General features: G+C 37.7%; 1 protein-coding gene across 4 annotated transcripts in view; it reads left to right on the top strand.

Moving 5' to 3' along the window:
• Armc8 (armadillo repeat containing 8) overlaps nt 1–19,889 on the top strand; it is a 95,581-nt gene that overhangs the window by 43,044 nt on the left and 32,648 nt on the right. For all 4 annotated transcript variants that reach the window (XM_059268440.1, XM_059268441.1, XM_059268439.1 and 1 more), the window contains 5 exons: nt 2,278–2,353; nt 2,450–2,540; nt 4,246–4,306; nt 6,426–6,626; nt 9,373–9,468. In XM_059268440.1, coding sequence (XP_059124423.1) covers nt 2,278–2,353; nt 2,450–2,540; nt 4,246–4,306; nt 6,426–6,626; nt 9,373–9,468 — 525 coding nt within the window. The remainder of the gene's footprint in view (nt 1–2,277; nt 2,354–2,449; nt 2,541–4,245; nt 4,307–6,425; nt 6,627–9,372; nt 9,469–19,889) is intronic.

Below are 19,889 nucleotides of genomic sequence, written 5' to 3'. Positions count from 1 at the left end.
TGCCTTCAAAGTGTGCAGGAGCATTGGCTGACTGAATGGGGAGACTTTGGGTTTTATATTTAGAGTCTTTCCAGCTACACAGACTCAAACCTGCAGTATATACCTACATACAAATCAACATTTAGTTGTACTCTGTTTTGTGTTTTGAGTTAAGATGTCAAAAGTTTTCATGCTTAATAATTTTCCTTACTGTCTCTTTTTTTTTTTTTTTTTTTTTTTTTTGGGTTTTTTGAGACAGGGTTGCTCTGTGCAGCTTTGGCGCCTTTCCTGGAACTCACTCTGTAGCCCAGGCTGGCCTGGACTCACAAAGATCCGCCTGCCTCTGCCTCCCTCATGCTGGGATTAAAGACATGCGCCACTACCACTGGCTCCTTGCTGTCTTTTATATAGTGATAAGCAGCATTATAATCCACTATTAAACATCAAGCCATTCATGGTTGCCTAGCTGTCAGGCTGTAGAAACAGTGGAACATTGTCCTGTGTCTTGTTAAAACTAGCTAAGCCAGAACAGAGAGGCACTAACTTTTGCCCTCTGTCTGCTTAGTGGTGACACTGGCCTGCCCTGTTGTCCTTCATTTCCTTTCTGGTAAGGCTCCACCTCAGACATCCACCATGTGGTTATTGGTCATGGTGAAAGCTTACAGGATAGGAATGCATATGACGCCAGCTGAAAACTAGCCAAAAGCAGGGCAAGGAGCTATGCACTGAAGCCATTTCCTCTGCCTTGTGCCATGCAGAGACTGTCAGGACTTACACATCAAGAAACAGTTATACCTCCCTCCAACTGCCCATAGGACTCTCTACCCTGGCTCCCTCCCAACCTCATGTCCTCTATTATTATTACAATTATCATTATCATCATCAATAGCTCCCTGAGTCCAATCAGTTCCGGCCTTGTGCAGATGGGGGTGGGGCCATGCCCTGGAGCAAAGGCCACCAGTGGCCACATCCATAAAGAAAAGTGAGTTTCCCTTCAGTCAGTTGCCAAGAAGATGTAATAGGGGGTAGATAATATCAAATATGTTAGATGCATGTATGAGAATTTCAAAGAATAAATAAAAATACCATTTTAAAAAAACAGTTGTAGAAGCTGGGTGGTGGTGGCGCACACCTTTAATCCCAGCACTCTGGAGGCAGAGGCAGGTGGATCTCTGTGAGATCAAGGCCAGCCTGGTCTACAGAGCAAGTTCCAGGATAGCCAGGGCTATACCGAGAACCCTGTCCCAAAAAACAAACAATAAAACAGTTGCAGAGGTGCTGGTGGTTCTCTTGTTAATGCCCATCGCCTGCCCCTTGCAGTATTCTAAATAGACTTTTCTGAAAGAACAAAAAAAAGAAAAACAGTTTTTTAGGCTGTCATTCATTGTCCCTTCACTTCTGCCATCCTCGAGCTTCATTAATTCCCCATTTTTAATTTCCTATCTTTCCTACGCTAGACTTATGGACCATAACAAATTTTAAAACTTAGAGTTTGTTAGGAAGGAAGTCTCTGAATAATATGCTGTCATTAGCATTTTGTAGACTCCACCTAAGGGCACATGCCAGCACTGTAGAGCATTCCCAGGTGGGGGGGGGGGGCATCTTGTTCCTTGTCCTGCAGGAGCCTGCCAACTTCCTTCGGTGGTTATGTATAGAGTCAGGCTCAGTGGTGAGGGTGTACGAGATCATCTGGTGGATACTCTGGTCAGCATCCCCACAGATGTAAACCTAGACTATAGCTTAATCCTTCTCTAACTTTTATTCTAACATTGCTTCTTGGTTTAAGCCCCAATTCCATCTCACAAACATTTATAAGAATGCTAAAACAAAACAAAACAAAACAAAAAATACCCCAGAACGCTTTACTTCAGTCCTGTACAAAAAAGACATGTCCCACCTGAAAGGCACCTGGTACTTACTGTTAATCTCTCTCTTTCTGCCTTATAAAACTTACATTTTCTATAATGTTTTTAGATTTGGTTAGGTAGTTTTCTGTTAGTTTGAACTGCTACTTTCTCTCTCTTTCTTTTTCTATTAAAATCATTTGGCTTCTGCTGTAGTCTTTGGATATGCAGGTGTTATTGTTATTTCTGTGGTTCCTTCTTTTAGTTTAGTTTTTTCCCCACAGTCCTAATGAATGAACTCAAGCCCTTGAGTGCTCTGTCTGAGCTATGCCTCATCCTAATCATAATTTAAGTAGAATTAAATAATTATTCAGAAGAGGAGTTTAGATTCTGAAACATTAAATCATATTTCAAAACTTAAATATACTTTTTGTCTCTTTTTTTGTTTTTACAGGTTAGAATGCAAGCATTGAAATGCTTCTCAGTTTTAGCTTTTGAAAACCCCCAGGTATCGATGACCCTGGTAAATGGTAAGCTGGAACTTTCAGTGGCACCTATGTGATTTAATTTTGAACTTCACAAATTTAAAGGACTTTCTTACTCTTTGTCTTTTGTTTTCTTTCCAGTTTTGGTTGACGGGGAGTTGTTACCACAGATATTCGTGAAGATGTTACAGAGGGATAAACCTATTGAGATGCAGCTCACATCAGCAAAATGGTAAGAGTCAAAACAGCATGGGAGGAAAGCTGCTAACACTGTAGAGTATGAGCATGGTAGCATAATCTGCTTGCTTCCCTTCACCGTCTTGTTGGAATTTGGAAGCTTGAACTTTAACTGGGCTGTCTTACGTTTTCCTAAACTGGACATGTTTTTTTAATACCTGGTATGAGGAACAAGGCTGTCCTCTAAAACTGTTCATAGAAAATTATTAAATCCTCCATGTGTTCACCTTGTCTTTAGGGTGAAATATCAGAATTAGATCAGGTATGGTCAATACATTCTAAACACTCAGCTAGGAAGACAGATAAAGAAACACAGAGTGTTGGTGAATTACCAGTACATTACGTGTTGTGCACAGTTCTGTGCCAAGTGTTTAATAGAAAACTTAGAATTTTGTATTGTAGGGTTCTTTGTTTGGTTTTGGTCTCAAGTTCAAACTGAGTATTTGCCTTTTGTTAACTTAATGACCTTATAGAAATAGTTTTGTTTTGTTTTGGGTTTTTTTTTTTTGGTTTTTCGAGACAGGGTTTCTCTGTGTAGCTTTGCGCCTTTCCTGGGACTCACTTGGTAGTCCAGGCTGGCCTCGAACTCACAGAGATCCCCCTGGCTCTGCCTCCCTAGTGCTGGGATTAAAGGCGTGCACCACCATCACCCAGCTAGAAATAGTTTTTAAAAAATGAAAAACATAATAAACCTGACAGTGGGACAATACTACAAAAATTTTAGCCCTTAGAATTCAAATAAAATAGTTCTGCTGATTTGGTGTGTTTTATACTCTGACCCAGCTTACTGAGGGACTCAAACTCAGAAAAGTTCACCGAGTTTCTGAAGAACTGACTATTCAGCACCTGTTTAGGAGACATGAAGTCTTTTTTTTTTTTTTTTAATCATATGTCTTTCTTTCCTGTGTGTGCACTGAGCACATGTGGAGGGCACATGTGGAGGTTAGAGGACAACTTGTGAGAGTTGCTTCTCTTCGTGTGGCCATGTGGGTCCCAGGATGGAACTCAGGGTGGCAGGCTTGCCAGCAAGTGTGTCTACTCGCTGCGCCATATCACGGGTCCATTTTGTTGTTTTTTTTAAAATTTTTCTTTTATTACATTTATTTTCATTGAAAGCTAGATATAATTATTGAGTAAATTGTCTCAGTACTTGTAAGTAGACTTGTATCTCTGAACAACCCCCAGAGCTACTCTTGAGCCCTCCAAATCCTCATTTCTGATGGAGAGCTGCACTGCCCTCTGTGATATTTCTACTGCTAGTAGGCTTGGACTATTGCTACATAGGACCCTTAACCGTTTATCATTGCATTTTAACATCGCTTTCCTTCTTGTTAGGGAAAATGTTAAGCATTAACAGTATAGGAGGAAAAAAGAAAAGAGAAAAGTGTAGAGAAAAACAAAAGAGCCCACTTTGTGCACCACACCAAGCTTCAGAAATGCATCCACTCATTTCACTTACTGGGGCATTTATCTTAAAGTTTTGTTTGTTTTGCTTTTGTTTTATAGCTAGCCTACTGTTTATATATATATATGTTGGTTTATTTTACAGCTAACTGAATTTCAGATAAGGAATGTCAGAATCTTGTCACTTAAATGATAGTATATGGGTTTGTTTTTGTTTGTTTTATAAACTCTTAAAGGCAAATAGTATATTTTTAACACTTTAAACCTCAAGTACAATTTGTGTCATTTTATTCCAGTTTAACTTATATGTGCAGAGCTGGAGCAATTCGGACAGATGACAGCTGTATTGTATTAAAGGTAAGCCAATTAATTATCTAAAAGCACTGAATGTTGCTATTCTTGTTTCTTTTTACACACTTGCATTATGGTATGAGTACACTGCATAAAATGATGACATACATGATGCTTTTCTGTGATATGCCATGTAGTGTAAGGTTGGGTTTAGATGTATATGAATACCACAATAAAATAATTTTTTTATTACAGCCTTTCTTTTATGATAAGGGAGTATAAAATTGTACTAATATGTAAAATCCCAATGAAGTAGTACTGTTTGTCAATTACAAAGATAAAGACATACCTCACCCTCACATCCAGAAATCAAAAGGCATAAGAGAGTAAGTAAATGACAGAAAGCAGCTATTATCTGTGTTCTGTGTCAGCACACCCTGATCTCAGACAAGCCTGGATGAGAGACCATTGCTAACAGTCCTGAGAACTTCTGGCTTGGGATGCCTCACACTCTTCAATTCCAGGATATGAAAATGGAGACAATAATTCCCACTTAGCTATCTCACAGAAATATTGTGAGGCTAGTCATGTATTAAACACATTCCAATGTCTTACTTGCTTTTAAGTATAAAACAAATGCATTACCATTGTTGAAAAAAATGAATCCAAGGCTAAAAGATCTTTAAGAACGTTAAGTTTAAGCCAGACAGTGGTGGTGCACACCTTTAATCCTAGCACTCAGGAGGCAGAGACAGGCAGATCTCTGTGAGTTTGAGGCCAGCCTAGTTTACAGAGTTTTAGGGCAGCAAGTACTACACAGGGAAACCCTGTTGAGGGTGGGGGAAGGAGAAAGAATATTAAGTTTACTCATGAGACTGAGTCAGGTGAATTCCAAGCTTGAGGCCAGTTTGAACTTCATAGTAAGACCCTGTCTAAATGAAACAGAACACCAAGAAATAATACCGAAGTCGATAAATTAGTGACTAGCTTGCATTAGTATTTGGTGAAAGATTTAAGGACCCCCAGAGTAAACAGCTCTTTGTAGACTACTAAGGACTTTCATAGAAATGACTGGCTCATTTATTTCTTTAACCCTTACATTCTTTCTCATTGTACTATCTTCTGATGCTTCAGTTGGGAGCATTGAATTTTATAAGCCAGGAATTTATAGTATTGATAAATATTAGTAATTAGGAATGTTAGGAAAAGAATAAGACTTTCCCTCAGAAGCCTATAGTTGAGTTGTAAAGCCTGAACTAGCCTAATAAGAAATCAGTAGTAATCAACAATGTGCTGACTTTTGTGGTAAAAATAGAACAGGAAGATGCAACTGTCTTTGAGACGTTTGTGCTCCTGTAAGTAACCTCAATACAATTCATTGGTTTGCCAAATTTGGGGGAGAAAAAAACAAATAAGAATCTAGAAAGCAGTAGAGCATAGTTGACTGTGGTAGTCGAGACAACTTCCAATAAGTATTAACCCTTCAGTGTCTACCTTTACATCAGCCTTACAAATAATAGACACACAGGGTAGTTTTGAGAGCCTAATATAGAGACATTACCAAGACCAGTGTCAAGGTGTTTGAAGCACTTCAGAAGTAAAATTGAATGAGTGGACACCACACTCATTCTAGCATGGTATTAGGAAAATTAACAACAGTGATTGATACAACTCATTAACATTTTAGAACTGGTGGAATCTGAGAGAGGTAAGAATTTTTAAGCTATATTTTGCTTTTGTAACTGTAGATAGAATTAATTACTAAAAATGAATGAATGAATGAATGAGTAAATAAAAGTGATCCCAACCATGTTACTAAGGAAAGGCTATCATTGGTGATTAAACTGCAAGTTCTCTTTTAGGGTGAGCATGTAGATAGGACAGACTGTTGATGTGGTTTGATCTGTCAGGAGTTCTCAAATGTGTTTTATAAAGTTCTCCAATAAAGTTTCAAAGCAAGTTAGAACTTTAGCATAATTAAGAGTTGAGCATGCTAGAAGAAACAATCTTCTGAATTTTGCTTGTTTTTGCATTTAAACTTTTTTTCTTCTAAAAACCAGTCGAAGAAATATATCATATAAACATGACTTCCAACCAATACCATGGGATTGATTTAGTTATCAAATGCTCTTCATCAAGCTTTTGCCTTTATGAAAAAGCAAATCATTGATGTCCCTGCTTTCAGACTTTGCCTTGTCTGGTTCGAATGTGCAGTAAGGAGAGATTGCTAGAGGAGAGAGTTGAAGGAGCTGAGACCCTCGCCTATCTGATTGAGCCAGACGTTGAGCTACAGAGAATCGCTAGCATAACCGATCACCTCATTGCCATGCTTGCTGACTATTTCAAGTATCCCAGCTCAGTGAGTGCCATCACTGACATTAAAAGGGTATGTTCTTCTGGATTTTAAAGTGTTCTTAGTGCACACAGCTGTGAAACAGTGGATAATTCCATCTGAGAGCCCACTTTATTTAAAAGGGGTCTTTTATCTTTATTAACATAGTAGTTTTCGAGATTTTTAAGATCAAGTTTGTTTAATATTTATTATCAGGACATTTTTCACTAAACACAAAAGCAAGAAAAAAATTATATTCTTGGCTCCCTTAACTAAATCTCCAAAATAGTGAGGTCCCTACATTGAGTGTTGACATTATATCAGAATCTAATTCAATTCAGGGTCACAGAATCATCTCTGGTGCTCCTTTCCTTTCTCTTTCTTTTTCTTTCATTCTGTCTTCCTTCCTTCCTCCCCAGTCTCCCCTCCCTTCCCTCCCCTCCCTCCCTTCCTTCCTTCCTTCCTTCCTTCCTTCCTTCCTTCCTTCCTTCCTTCTTTCCTTCTTTTTAAGGTCAAGGGTGATATTTGTCTTACTTTCACCTGGTTGATCTCAGTTTACTATCCACCAGTCTTCTCCCTTTTCCTGTTTTCCCCATTTTGGTTTCACACTGTGCTTTTGGCCTGAGGTTAAATGCTACAATACCGCTTAACCTCAGTTTGGGACCAACTAAGGACCAAGCCATGTTTATTTTTTCTTAAAGTAACGTTCCTTGGAGTTTGGTATTCCTTGTTTGCTATATCCATTTCTAAGAGAATCTATTAACATAACTTTATTTAAGGAGGTCATGGCAGATAGGATAATGACTCTTACTTGTGGTCAGGAGCAGTTTATGAATGTGGCGGTGGTCCCAAGAATGAGTGCTCTCTTCACCTTTCACATGCTCTGACATCTGAAGCCATCTAGCAGGCAGTGGCCTATTTGTCATTTAATGTTGAAAATAAATTATGGGTATGCCTTTTCTCTGTCTTAGGAAGGCCTGAAATAACTGTCAGAGGTACTTAACATTAGTTACATGCGCTGTGCTCTGTTTAAAGTTCTGTTTTCAGAAGCCAGATATGATGACACATGTCTAACGACCTTCAGGAGGCTGGGAGGGGGGAGTCGACCGTGAATTTGATGCTAAATTGTGCTACATAATAAAAGATCCTACTCAAAACAGGCATCAAGATAACTAGTTATGTGTCCACTTGTCCTTGGTAGCGTTCTTTTCCTAGTGGAAGTGATGGGCGCAGTGCTTATCTGTTTCCCTGGGACATTTGCTCACACTGATAAAATATCTCATCAATAAGAAATACGTGAGCGAATCCTGATCCTGGTCTCCAGAACAGCCTGAGCTTTCCTCCTCAGCAAGGCAAGGAGAAAAATGAACATGCCCCAGGAAACTGTCCTGGAAGCGTCTGTGTAAGCACACGTAACGTACTTAACTCGTGTGTGGAGGATTATTTCTGCTCTTCAGAATTGTTTTTCCATTTCATTTCTTTCATCATAAAACTGGAATAATTTTTAAATGATCTCCAAATGATAAACATGAGTAAAAATTTGATTAGTAATCTTTAATTTTGGTGTTGGATTATCCAAAAATGTCTTAACTACGAAAGTATAGATATTAGACCTATGGAGGGAAATCCTCATGTTAATAAGTGGATGATATCAGTCCGTATTTGTGTTGTATGATCCAAGTTATGGCTGTAATGTGGTTAAGCCTTGAAGGGTCCGATGCTCCTGGACTGAAAGCTAAGTGAGTGCTCACATTGTAGAGCCCTTCCACAAGCTGTCCGTGTCGGCGCTTTTTGAGCTACTCTGACGAGTGTCTTCATAGCTACCTCAAGTAGATACTGCTTACCTTGTGTTGATGGCGCACTTGGTTATCCTAAATCCATAACCAGTGGCAGCTAACTTAGAAGGCTTAGTAACAAAGCTGACCCACTGTCTGGGCTGTAGCTGATTCAGTTAGTGCTTTAGAAGGTTTCAGAAGAGGGTTTTATAGTGTTCTCAACAATACCTGCAAACTAAGTAAGAGTTCACTTTCCCAAGATAATGCCTTTAGGAGGTGCTCATTTAGATCATTATGTTAAGTCTTTTAGTTTAAGAATGTTATTGATAAACCTTGTATAGTTACAGTTCATACTTAAGGATCCAGAAAACAGGTTTGTGGAAGAATTGCTAACAGTGCCATTTATGTATATTTAGACATAGCAGTAATTATCTTATGCCAATAATTAATTTTAATAATTGTCTTTAAAAACCCTGGACATAAATCTAGTAGCTTGTGATGGTGACCCTAGTATATTCTTCATTGAAGATTTTCACAGAGGATTCCCTATTTCTAAAAGTTTTTTAAATGCGAAAATTATAAAAACATAGGTATAATAGCATTCATTTTGTTCAACTTGCAGTTGGAGACTGCAAGTCTAGGCATGCCTTCTCTTTGTGCCTCTCTTTTAAGGAGCTGGTGGAAGCAGATGTCAGTGCTGCTGACACTGCCATCTGGAAGGACTGGACTCTTAACAGCATGCACAGTTCCTTTCATGTATCAATGCCAAAGTTAAGGTTGTCACTTTTAGACAGAAGTAGACTGCATTTCAAGTCATGCTGACATAGTCACAACAAGATCTCAACTATGAACAGAGCCCAAAAGTAACTAGAAAGTTCATGTAGTGACAGTACCAATATTGATAGTTGCTACTTTTCCTGAAACTCAGTTATTTTTGTTTTATTTTTATTATTTTATTATAATGTTATATTTTATTAAGATGAAACAGACTAATTTGGAATTTATCTTCTCCCCACTTCCTGTAGCTTGATCATGACTTAAAACATGCCCATGAACTTCGCCAGGCTGCATTCAAGCTCTACGCCTCTCTTGGAGCAAATGATGAAGACATCCGGAAGAAGGTGAGTCTGGGAGAGGGGCGTCCCCCAGTCCTGACAGCCAGCAGGCAGGGAGTGACGTCAACCTGAAAGTCGTGGTGAAGAGCACTAACAGTGACTGTTTGAATATAATAAAGCAGAGTGACAAAAGGCATAATTGAAGAATGAATGGGACCTGGATTTGGGGTGTTGTTTGTTTTTAGAACATAGAGTGGCATGGCCATGCTGGAATGATAAATAACTGGCCTGCTGTTTTGTGTCATTAATATGGATCATTATGTTGCACACTTTTGCATGTGTTCTGATAAAAATCATTTCTAGCACTGTGAAGCTTTAGACACCTTGAAAGATCTAACACTAGAATTGTAAATGTTATTTATGGATATACCTTCTAATGCCATTGAGAAGTTCGAATATCTATTGTATATTGTTCTTTAATAATGTGGCTTAGTTTTATGTTTTGATTTTTTAATTTTTATTTTATTTTATTTTTGCTACTGTGCAAGTTTAATGTGAATAAAATCTTTGTGGAATGATGATTTTATGTTTAGTGAGTGGTCATCTGAATTTTCCAGCTCTTCTAAAATGTGTCACTGGTACCTCGTCCCCATGTTAGTCTAACACTGAACTCGTGTTCTTTATGGAAGTAGTTCTAGGTAAGATTTACAGTGTAGTGTTAAATTCTAACCTGGCTCCCTACACAAACTAAAAGGCTAGAATTTACCACTCAAAAACATACAGTCTGATAGATTCCACACAAGGGGATTACAGACATCAACCAACAAAACCACATGTCCTGTCACGAGTGGTCACAGTAGAAGAGCATCTAGACACTATTTATTGAACATGATGATTTACTGACTCTCTCCATCTGTATTGGTATTTTAAGGAGATTTGTGAGAGAAATTAAAAGTATTGAAACTTACCATGAGTTTTTAGAGAAGTATTTTAGGCTTGTTAGAGACATAATGGAACCAAACTTAAGTATGCTAGATGAAATAATTGAACAAGAACCATCCTTGAAGAAACTGAAGTAGCAGCAATAAGATTAAATGTGTGAGGAGCACATCCAGTATAAAAAGCACAACTAACAAGCTGATTTCTCCAGTGTCCTCAGTCTAGTTTAACTAGCGAGAGGCTTTTGGCCTCTTAAAGTGTTTTAGTATATGACTTATAAATGCCATTTTTATCACCTGTGACTTTCACTTGTGAATTGTTACTTCAAAGCAAACATTAGAGATGCAATATTACATGTGTCTAGCCATGGTTTATGGATGTTGACACTGAAATATTTTGTTCACTTTAGACATGTGGTGTATTACAAGAGAAGATGTTTTGATGGTAACTCGTATAGATAAAATTAATGATGACATGGACTATGTAACTTAAGTACTTGCTGATTTATTATTGGATTATTAGGAAACAGGAGGAATATTTTATCCATCCTCACAGCTCCAGAAGACCATGTCATAGAATAAAAAGGAGTTAGATAGATGGAACATAATGGGGATAGGATGTTCATTTGTACCTCTTTGTACTTTTGTTTTTGTCAATAAATGATTGTTTTGGAATTAATGACTTAATACGTGGTACCATGTTCTAGAAGTGCTTGAAACATAACAGTCTAATCAGTAGTCTACTAAAACTTGTATTCCCAATGTGTACAATTTCCTGGTAAGGCTGTTGATCATTTCTGTAGAAAGATAACAAATAAAGAATAAGTTATAATTGTTAACTATAGTTTTTATGTGTGTGGTAAAGAAAAGTTACTATGCTATTCTTCTGTGATGGGATTACATAGAATTTTTAGGAAGTTATTTAATCCTGGGAAATTGGTGAATAGTTTACAGTTCATAGAACTCACTGAAGAAATTATAAAGTGAGAATTATTAAAAAAAAAATTATGACAAACTGCTTAAAGGCTGGTCTTAGAAGTGGGAAAAATCTTTATTTTTGGTGTATAAAAAGTGATAACTCTTACTTGGAATGCTTTTATTACTATTCTTTTCTTTTTATTGAAATGATTATTTCAATAGATTGAATTTACTTTTTCCATGAAGTATTTCTTTATCTTTTATACTTATGCCTTATGTAATTTGATGGTATTCTTTTTTGTGTAGTTAATGAACACTATTATTGTTTTTTAATGTAGCATTTATTCGTGTCAATATAGAATTTCAGTATACTGATATGTGTAGATAATCCTGATAAGAAATTTCAAGGACTGTAGACCTACCCTCCCAGGCCCACTAAAACAAGCTTATTTATTTATTCATCCATCCATCCATCCGTCCGTCCATCCATCCATCCATCCATCCATCCATCCATCCATCTATCTATCTATCTATCTCATGTTTCAGCTGCAACGATGAAGTGTGCAGTTGGTCTGGTTTTCATATTATAAACAGGAACATAATCCAGTAAATAATATGTGTCACAATGTCCTGTTGTGGCCAGTTAAGGAAAGGAGGAAGAATAAATACAAGAAAACTAGAGCAAAAAACAGCGAGAGTGAGAAGTATACACAGCCATTAAAGGAAGATAGCAACCATCTGTCTTCCTAGAATTATGTCTCTCTCTCTCTCTCTCTCTCTCTCTCTCTCAGTGCTTTTAAAGATGGCTTAAGGTCTGTTGTGTTACCGTTTCCTGATACCTTTTCTCTGAGTCAGACAAAAACTAAACATGATCTCCATGTCAGAGATTTGCCATCCCTTCTTTGGAATCTTGTCACTGGATTTCCATTAGAAGCAACAACAAACTCAGCTGTCCTGTGACTTAAGAAGAACTCAGTAAATATCTGTTGAGCAAGAGTTGGGTGTGGGATTGCACATCTATAATCCCAGCACTTGGGAGGTTGGAAGCTGGAGAATCAAGATTTCAAGGTCATTCTCGACTACATAGCAATCTTGAGGCCACTCTGGGCTATATGAGATCCTATATCAACCCTCCCCACAACCCTGAAAAGCAAATAAATAAATAAATAAATACGATGTTGAGTGAGAATAGAAACAGAAATGCAGAAATAATGCACAGGGTGATGTGTCACTTAGTATGACTGGATCTTCCTTTCTCCTATGCACAGCAAAGTTGGTGTTTTTATTCCTAGCATTTGTCTTAAAATTACTCTGACATACGCACTTATTTCTTAACTGCTTGTAATGTCTGGTCAAAAGGGTAAAAGAAAAAAGCTTCTGATTGTAAGAATGAAAAGCATTCCCACTGGTTGTGTCAAGAAGAGAGAGAAGCCCAAGACAAGGTGGGCTCCATGAGTTTATTAATGGGAGTTATACCTTGCTACATTACACTTAGAAGAATTTGGCTTAACTGTAACAACTGACCCTGATTCTTAAGTGGATTATGTTAGAAAGAATAAGGACATGGACAGGAAATAAGAGCTCAATAGAAGAATCCAGAATGTTTTAGCTATAACTAAATTGACAGTAACACCAAGTAAGCATTAACTCTGGTCTCTGTCAGGGGCAAATCCAATTTCTAATGATCCCACATAGTAGTACTGGTTAGAAAGTGGAAGTTCAGATCATGGGACAGGACAACAAGACGTAGAGCAATAAGCTTTCAGATACGGGTGTTGTCAGTGGACTGTTAAGTCATGGAGAGCCAGGAGTAGCGAGCAATCCTATAGACTTGAACCACTTCTCTTCTATTGAAGACATGAAGACCGTCTTTTCATTTCATACCTGTTGACCATCAGGGACTTTAGAAACTGAACAACTGCTACCTCTCTTTTAATCTCTTCAAGGAACTAATGGAGTGCTTCAGAAATTTAGGAAGTATACATTGATGAAAAATGGTAATGGCACAGAATAAATTAAACCACAAGGAAATTAATAAACAAAGGATGTTGTTTTTGCTTTGGGTAAAAGTAAATACATTAGAAATGTTAATGAGATACTGATTGTCATTATTGTACCTTCTAGGGTTCTGACTAGGAGAACCTTTCGAAATGCTTTTCTTTCATGTCTGAGTACTTAACTTTTAGCTGGAGAGAATTTTTGATGAACTAGAATGTAAGCTCTGTGAGAGCAGGTACTTTTTAATTTGTTGTTCATTACTGTATTTCTAGACTCTACAGCTCTGTAGCTGACAATAAACTTTTGAAGAATGAATGACCAGTGAACAAAGTAATCAAAGTGATGGATGAATGAGCTGTGTTGTAGAATTACATTATTCTGTAACAGTTCTTAAACTTGATTAGGAGCTTTCCCCACTTCACCAGCAATCCCATATGTATGAGAAGAGAAGAACTTTAAAATGGGAGTAGATATCTGCTCCTTATGGGCAAGGGCTTTCATTAGATACAGCATAGAGGAAATAGAAATGATTCTCGGTTTTCAAGAGCAGGTAATCCTAATTTCTAAATGTCTAGTAACCTGGGTTATGAGTCAAAGAGAACATGTTTTATGTCCAGGTAATCTTGACTATTGTATCCTAATCAGAAATATAGGAGTAGTGCTGGGGCTGTAGTTCAGAACTAGCATGCCAAGGCTCTGTGCTCCATCTTTAGCACCGCAAGTTGTAGAAAAGATTTCTTTCTTTTTCTGTGTGTGATTATAAAAAAAATCATAGAATGTACAACTGTGAATCTGGAACAAATTTTCTAGGGATAAACGTATGATGTAGTTTGTAGAAATTAACCTGACTGGGGATTCAACCTGTTTGTTAAAGTGATATTACACCTACATGAAGTATCTTCCAGCTAATCAAGGGTTTTAAGGTCAGTTTTACATTGACTAATTGAACTGCTGTCTCAGCTGTATGGGTTGCCTAGTAGAGGCAGCATAGAGAGGAATGAAGAACTGGCTGTTAGCTTCAAACCCAGTAGAGTGAGAAATGGTCAGGCAGCAGCTGATAGGGGCACGAGGAGTTATTTGAAACTATTATAGAATGAAATTGAAATCTAACTGCTTTGGGTATGTCACTTTTAATCCTTTCTAAATGCTTTTGATTTTGTATTTCAAGAACTGAAAACTCAGTTTGTCTCCTGGGGAGGAGATCTACAGTAGTTTTACATGGCCTAAAGCAAAACAATCAAGGTGTGAATTCTTTTTTTTTTTTTTTTTTTTTTTTTTTAAGTGACAGTGTCAGGCTATGTTGCCCAGGCTAGCTCATACTCCTGGTCTCAAGTGATGCTCTTGCTTCAGCCTCTGAGTAGCTGGGATTATAGATGACACCATGGGACTAGCTTGCTTTTTATTTTTAAATTGAACTTAAAAAATCTGAGAGGTATAAAGGCAGAGAAAATAAGAAAAAAAAAAAAAGAAAATAAAGAAAAATAAGAATCTCCTTCCTGTCCCTTTTCCTGTCAAGAAAAATTCAACATAATGTATTTATGTTTAGTGTGATGTCGGCCAATAAGCACTCAATAAATGACATCATTGTTTGATTACTGTAAATTACTTCATGGGAGAATTTAAATAAATACCGTATATGTCTTTCATGTGTTTGAAGAAAAGATGAGCAACATTCGAGATGTAAATAAGGATTTATAATGAAGAAAGTGATTTTATGGTGTAAATTGCCCAAAATGTCAGTAGGCTCATTTTAGAAAAAGAATCCTTATATTTCAGAAACATACTCTCTGTGTAATGAATCTCTTACAACAGATTTATTTTATACTTTGAACTTAAGATACATTTAAAAATCTTGATTTGTAAAATGTTATCTATGGTTATCTAAGTCTCTCCAGCCATGATTGGCACTAACACTGTTGCTCTAAGTAATCACCATTCCTAGGAGACAAATTCCCTAAAGAGAAAAATATACACTTATTTCTCTGTTTTTAATGCTATAAGATTTTTATAGTGTGTATTTGAAGTCAATTTTCATATTTTATGCTTTCTTCAAATTTTGTTAAACATTCACCTGGAAAAGTTTTATCCTTTGTTGTAGTTTGATTTTATTGTTATTTGGTCTTTTGGTTAAGAGTATAAATGACCATGAATTTATGTTTTCAAAGTTTTACAAAGTGGGATAGTTTATTTCATGGTTATTTCAAAAGCACAGCATTGGATTCTATGTTTGTCTTTTTCCTTGGACAGATGTAAGGAATTACTTCTAAGCCTTACCTGTGTGTTAATTGAACTTTCTCAGGGTTTTCCATGGCACCACAGACATAACGTCCTTTAGAATTTGGCTTTGCTATAAGTACAAGTTCAGAATTTATAATTCCTTAACTTTAATTGGTGACTAAATTGTAATTACCTTCTTAAAGCTGACCTTCCAAAGAATTCTAAATGAGCCCTGTAACATTCATTCATGGTAAGTATTTTTAAAGAGAGAGCCAGGTTTTGCAACATGCCCACAGTAGTGAGACCCTGATCTTCAGCACACTGAATGCAGCAAAGCTGTGTGTGGAACTGCTCTGTACACAGTGGAGGCCCTTCTAGAAGACAGCCAAAGACGTTTACCTCAGAACCTCATTAAAAGGAGACATGGAGTGAAGTGTTTCCATGCAGTTCATGGTGTGTAGTTGATAAGCTCTTTATAATTTAGTTAAAAGACAGGTGGTTTATAAACCAAAAAAGGGGATAGAATATGGTCTTTACATTTGTGAAGCAAATGGGCAACCTAGGTAGATTCTTCAGGAGTATTTTGTTTGGACAGGAAGCATTTGGAGAAACTTTGGAATAGCAAAGCTTGACAGAACTGAGTGTGAAAAATCAGAGCTCTTGTTACACTCTTTTCCATAGTTAAAATGCCAGCCCAGGAGTCAGCAGGACACATAACTTGTCACCTGTGCAGTTCTTGCTTGTAAGAATGACTTGTGCTTTCAAGTGGTTGAGGGAAGGCTCTCAGCAAAACCACTTTTTGACATGGGAATAGTAAATTCAGTTCAGACCTGTGTCCTTACGGCTCTGTCCCAACACAGCCATGCTCACATGTCTGGAACTCCCAGGGCAAGTTGAATAGCTGAAACAGAAGCAGAGCCCCTCTGGCTAAAGGATTTACTTACTGTCTGGCCTTTGTACAAAGAACCCATCACTCTGTGCTGACACTACATAGCTTTAAAAACAAAACAAACACCATAAACCAATTTGGTGGGAAACTATACTTACTGTTTGTCTTTGGTCTGTAAAAGGAAGTGCGGCCCACAAAACCAGGAGAGTGGGAGGACATTGTCTGCCTTCCTGCAAAAACCATTATTAAGCATTAACAGTGTGACACTGTCACTAGAGATTCCCTTATTTGAATGATGATGGTATATGGGACCCTTGGGCAAAAGAGATTAAAAACTGTGGCTTTTATTTATAAACTATTCCTGGATTCTGTGGATTGCTTAGGAACATTGCTGAGTAAGATGCTATATCTAAGAGAAAAGTAAGCAAATATAAAGCATGTTGGAGGGTCGAAAATCATACAATTCAAATAATCCAGATATACTCTGCTTTGAAGCTGAATTCCATGTGACTGGAACAGCCATTGATTGAGAACTCACTATGTGCTGGACACTTCATGGTAAACTTGAGTATGTTGTCTCTCTCTCTCTCTAAAACCTCACCCCACCCTGTGAGATAACTGTTCTGGACCTGGAAGCAAGCAGTCTGAGCAAGGTGGCAGCTAGTAAATAAATTTAGAATCTGAGTACTGTCCCTGTCTCTCTGAAGCCAACACCTCTACTCCTCACAGCATATTACTTATGTAAAGTCGCATACCTCTAATAGAGTCAAAGGATGACGTAAAGGGTAAGAAGAGTGTGTGGATTTGTCTAAAATGGGGAGCTTGGTATAGAATTACAGAGTGTATGCTAGCAGATGGTAGGGCAGCACTTGGAGAACACATGGCAATTTTCTCTGTTTGGTACTAGGTAGATAATGAGATCCATTTATTTATTTGTGTGTTTGTCATTCATGATATATCACTTATGTAGCCAGGAATGAAGCATAGATTGGTTTATACCTTGTAAGTTTAAAACAGAAGAGAAAAAATTGCTGTATAGTCATTCTTCCCAGGTTTCATATATGTATGGAACATCTCATTTACACTGTAAACCAGTTTTGCCATGATTGATTAACACACACAGAATAAGAATGACTGTAGCAGGACATGGTAGTATAAGCTAGTCAATGCTTGGGAGGCAGGAGGATCATATATTGAAGGCCACATAGCAACGAGCACACTATGGTTGTAATCAGGATGAACACACGAAGGAGTTTGCAAAGGCCTCTTATGAAGAATCTTTGTTGGAAAGCTTCCCCACTTTTTTGCTTCCACACATGGAAATTAGTTTTTTCAGAAGTTTGGGCCTATAGAGTGGGAAATCTTCATGTCTGTTTCCTTTGCATCAATTTAAATGTTTTTCCAAGGGTACTATCTAAATGTGATTATATTGTAAACTATTCTAGAGAGGAAATATTCAGATACTATTTCAATCTGTGGCATTTTCCTTTTAAATAATTTGTTTATTTTTATTCTTTTGAGGTGCTGGGATCAAACCCAGCATGTACATGGTAGGCAAGCCACTCTACCAATGAACTCCACCCCCAGCTAGAGGTACCATTTCAGAATTTTATTTTGTGGACAGATTCCCTGGGGAATAGATTTAAACTTGAGGTAACACGTGAGATCCTTTGATCTTTAATAGTCACTACTTTGTCAAGCTGTAGTGTTCATCACTAGAATGTAAGCTACATAAAGGCAGTACCTGGACTATTACAGGCATTAGGCTTGTATTTGCTCAGTAAATTGTGACCTTAATATGTCTGGACCTTAATAAAGACTGTGAGGTGTATGACTATGCACATACGGAATAAATTTCTTATGTTGTACAGTTCCTGGGACAGTGCACAGTTCGCATCCCTGGGATAGTAAACAGAAGGAGGTGGAGGAATGTTTATTGCTGTTTGAATGGTGATGTATAGTGGTTCTGTTTATTTGTTAAACTAAAGTGTAATTTGGTGGCTGCATTAGTTCTGTGCTAATGTAAGCTAATGATTGAACTTAAAATTTGAATTCATATAGTGATACTTGATGTGGGGTTTTTTTTTGTTTGTTTGTTTGTTTTTGTTTTTCGAGACAGGGTTTCTCTGTGTAGCTTTGCGCCTTTCCTGGGACTCACTTGGTAGCCCAGGCTGGCCTCGAACTCACAGAGATCCGCCTGGCTCTGCCTCCCGAGTGCTGGGATTAAAGGCGTGCACCACCACCGCCCAGCTTGATGTGGGTTTTTTAAAATACAATATAACACTTCTAACAGCATAATATTTGTACTATTTTTTGTTGTTTGGGGGTAAGGAAAAGTTGAGCTGAGATAACCCACATTTCTTCAAAGTATATTTGAAGCTGTGTGTGTGTGTGTGTGTGTGTGTGTGTGTGTGTGTGTGTGTATGCTAGCATGCTAGTATATTTGTATGTGTGCAGGTGTATAAGACTCTGCTTGTTCATGTGGAAGCCAGAGGGCAATGTCATTATCTTCCTCTGTTGCTTATGGCCCCTCTATTTCCTGCACCATTATGAAAATCAGCCTTTTCATTGACTAACATGAGGTCTTACATTCACAGTTCTCATCTAGGTGAAGGTTAGAGCTGAAATCACTGTTCATTGCTGTCTATGGCAACACTTAATAGATTGAAGCAGTGTGGTCCACGCCCACCAACTCCGTCCTCTGTGACAGGTCCTTCCTATTTCCTTCAGCTACTCGCTGCTTGCTTTCTCCTGCTTTAACTAGACTTCCTAGATGCAGTCATTTATCTTCATAGATCTGGGAGGCTGCCTTTTCTATTTTCAAAGTTTGACTCTAGCTTTTTACTGCTGTGGTCAGCTCTGTCTTCTTTAGAACTGTCACTACACTTTATAGAACTTCGGGGAACCTTTCTCACAATCACATTTGAAATTGTGAAATGACTAGACTGATGTTAAGATGATGACCACTTTATCATCTACCCCTTTGACCCCAAACCCACCCACTTTAAATTGCTTGCAAAGTTTACTAATACCACTAAAACCTCAAGATATGAGGCTTACTTTTTGTATAGTTTGCTTGACCTGCTTTAAACATAGTTTAAAGTTCAGACTTAAGTTTTTTTCTGGTACCTGAAGAATGTTTCATCCTTAGTCTTACTGAGGAAGAATAATTGATTCCAAGCGTTTTGCTTTGTTTCTTTAGTCATATATTTCCAATCCTTCTAGCTCTTCATAAACTCCTAGGAAAAGATGGTATATGTCCTGGCCTTAACTGGATTGTAGGTCGTCTGGAGTTTATTGACGGAGGACTGAGAGTTTCTCTTGTATCTAAAGGATATCTTTGGGTTGTTGACATTGCTGTATGTACAGTAAACCATCTTGGTGTTATATGGGTTCCGTTCTTTCACTGTTTCTTCCTCATGCCCAGAGGTCTTTTGTTCTCCCATCCTGTTCTACTAGATGTGTGGCCATTCCTGGAAGAATTGCAATAATACAAATGCAGCAGCATGCAGATATTGACTACAGAT

Source organism: Peromyscus eremicus, chromosome 7, assembly GCF_949786415.1.
Source record: "Peromyscus eremicus chromosome 7, PerEre_H2_v1, whole genome shotgun sequence".
NCBI lineage: Eukaryota > Metazoa > Chordata > Mammalia > Rodentia > Cricetidae > Peromyscus > Peromyscus eremicus.
Note: the sequence above shows the minus strand (reverse complement) of the source record. Positions and strands in the feature narration are given on the sequence as shown.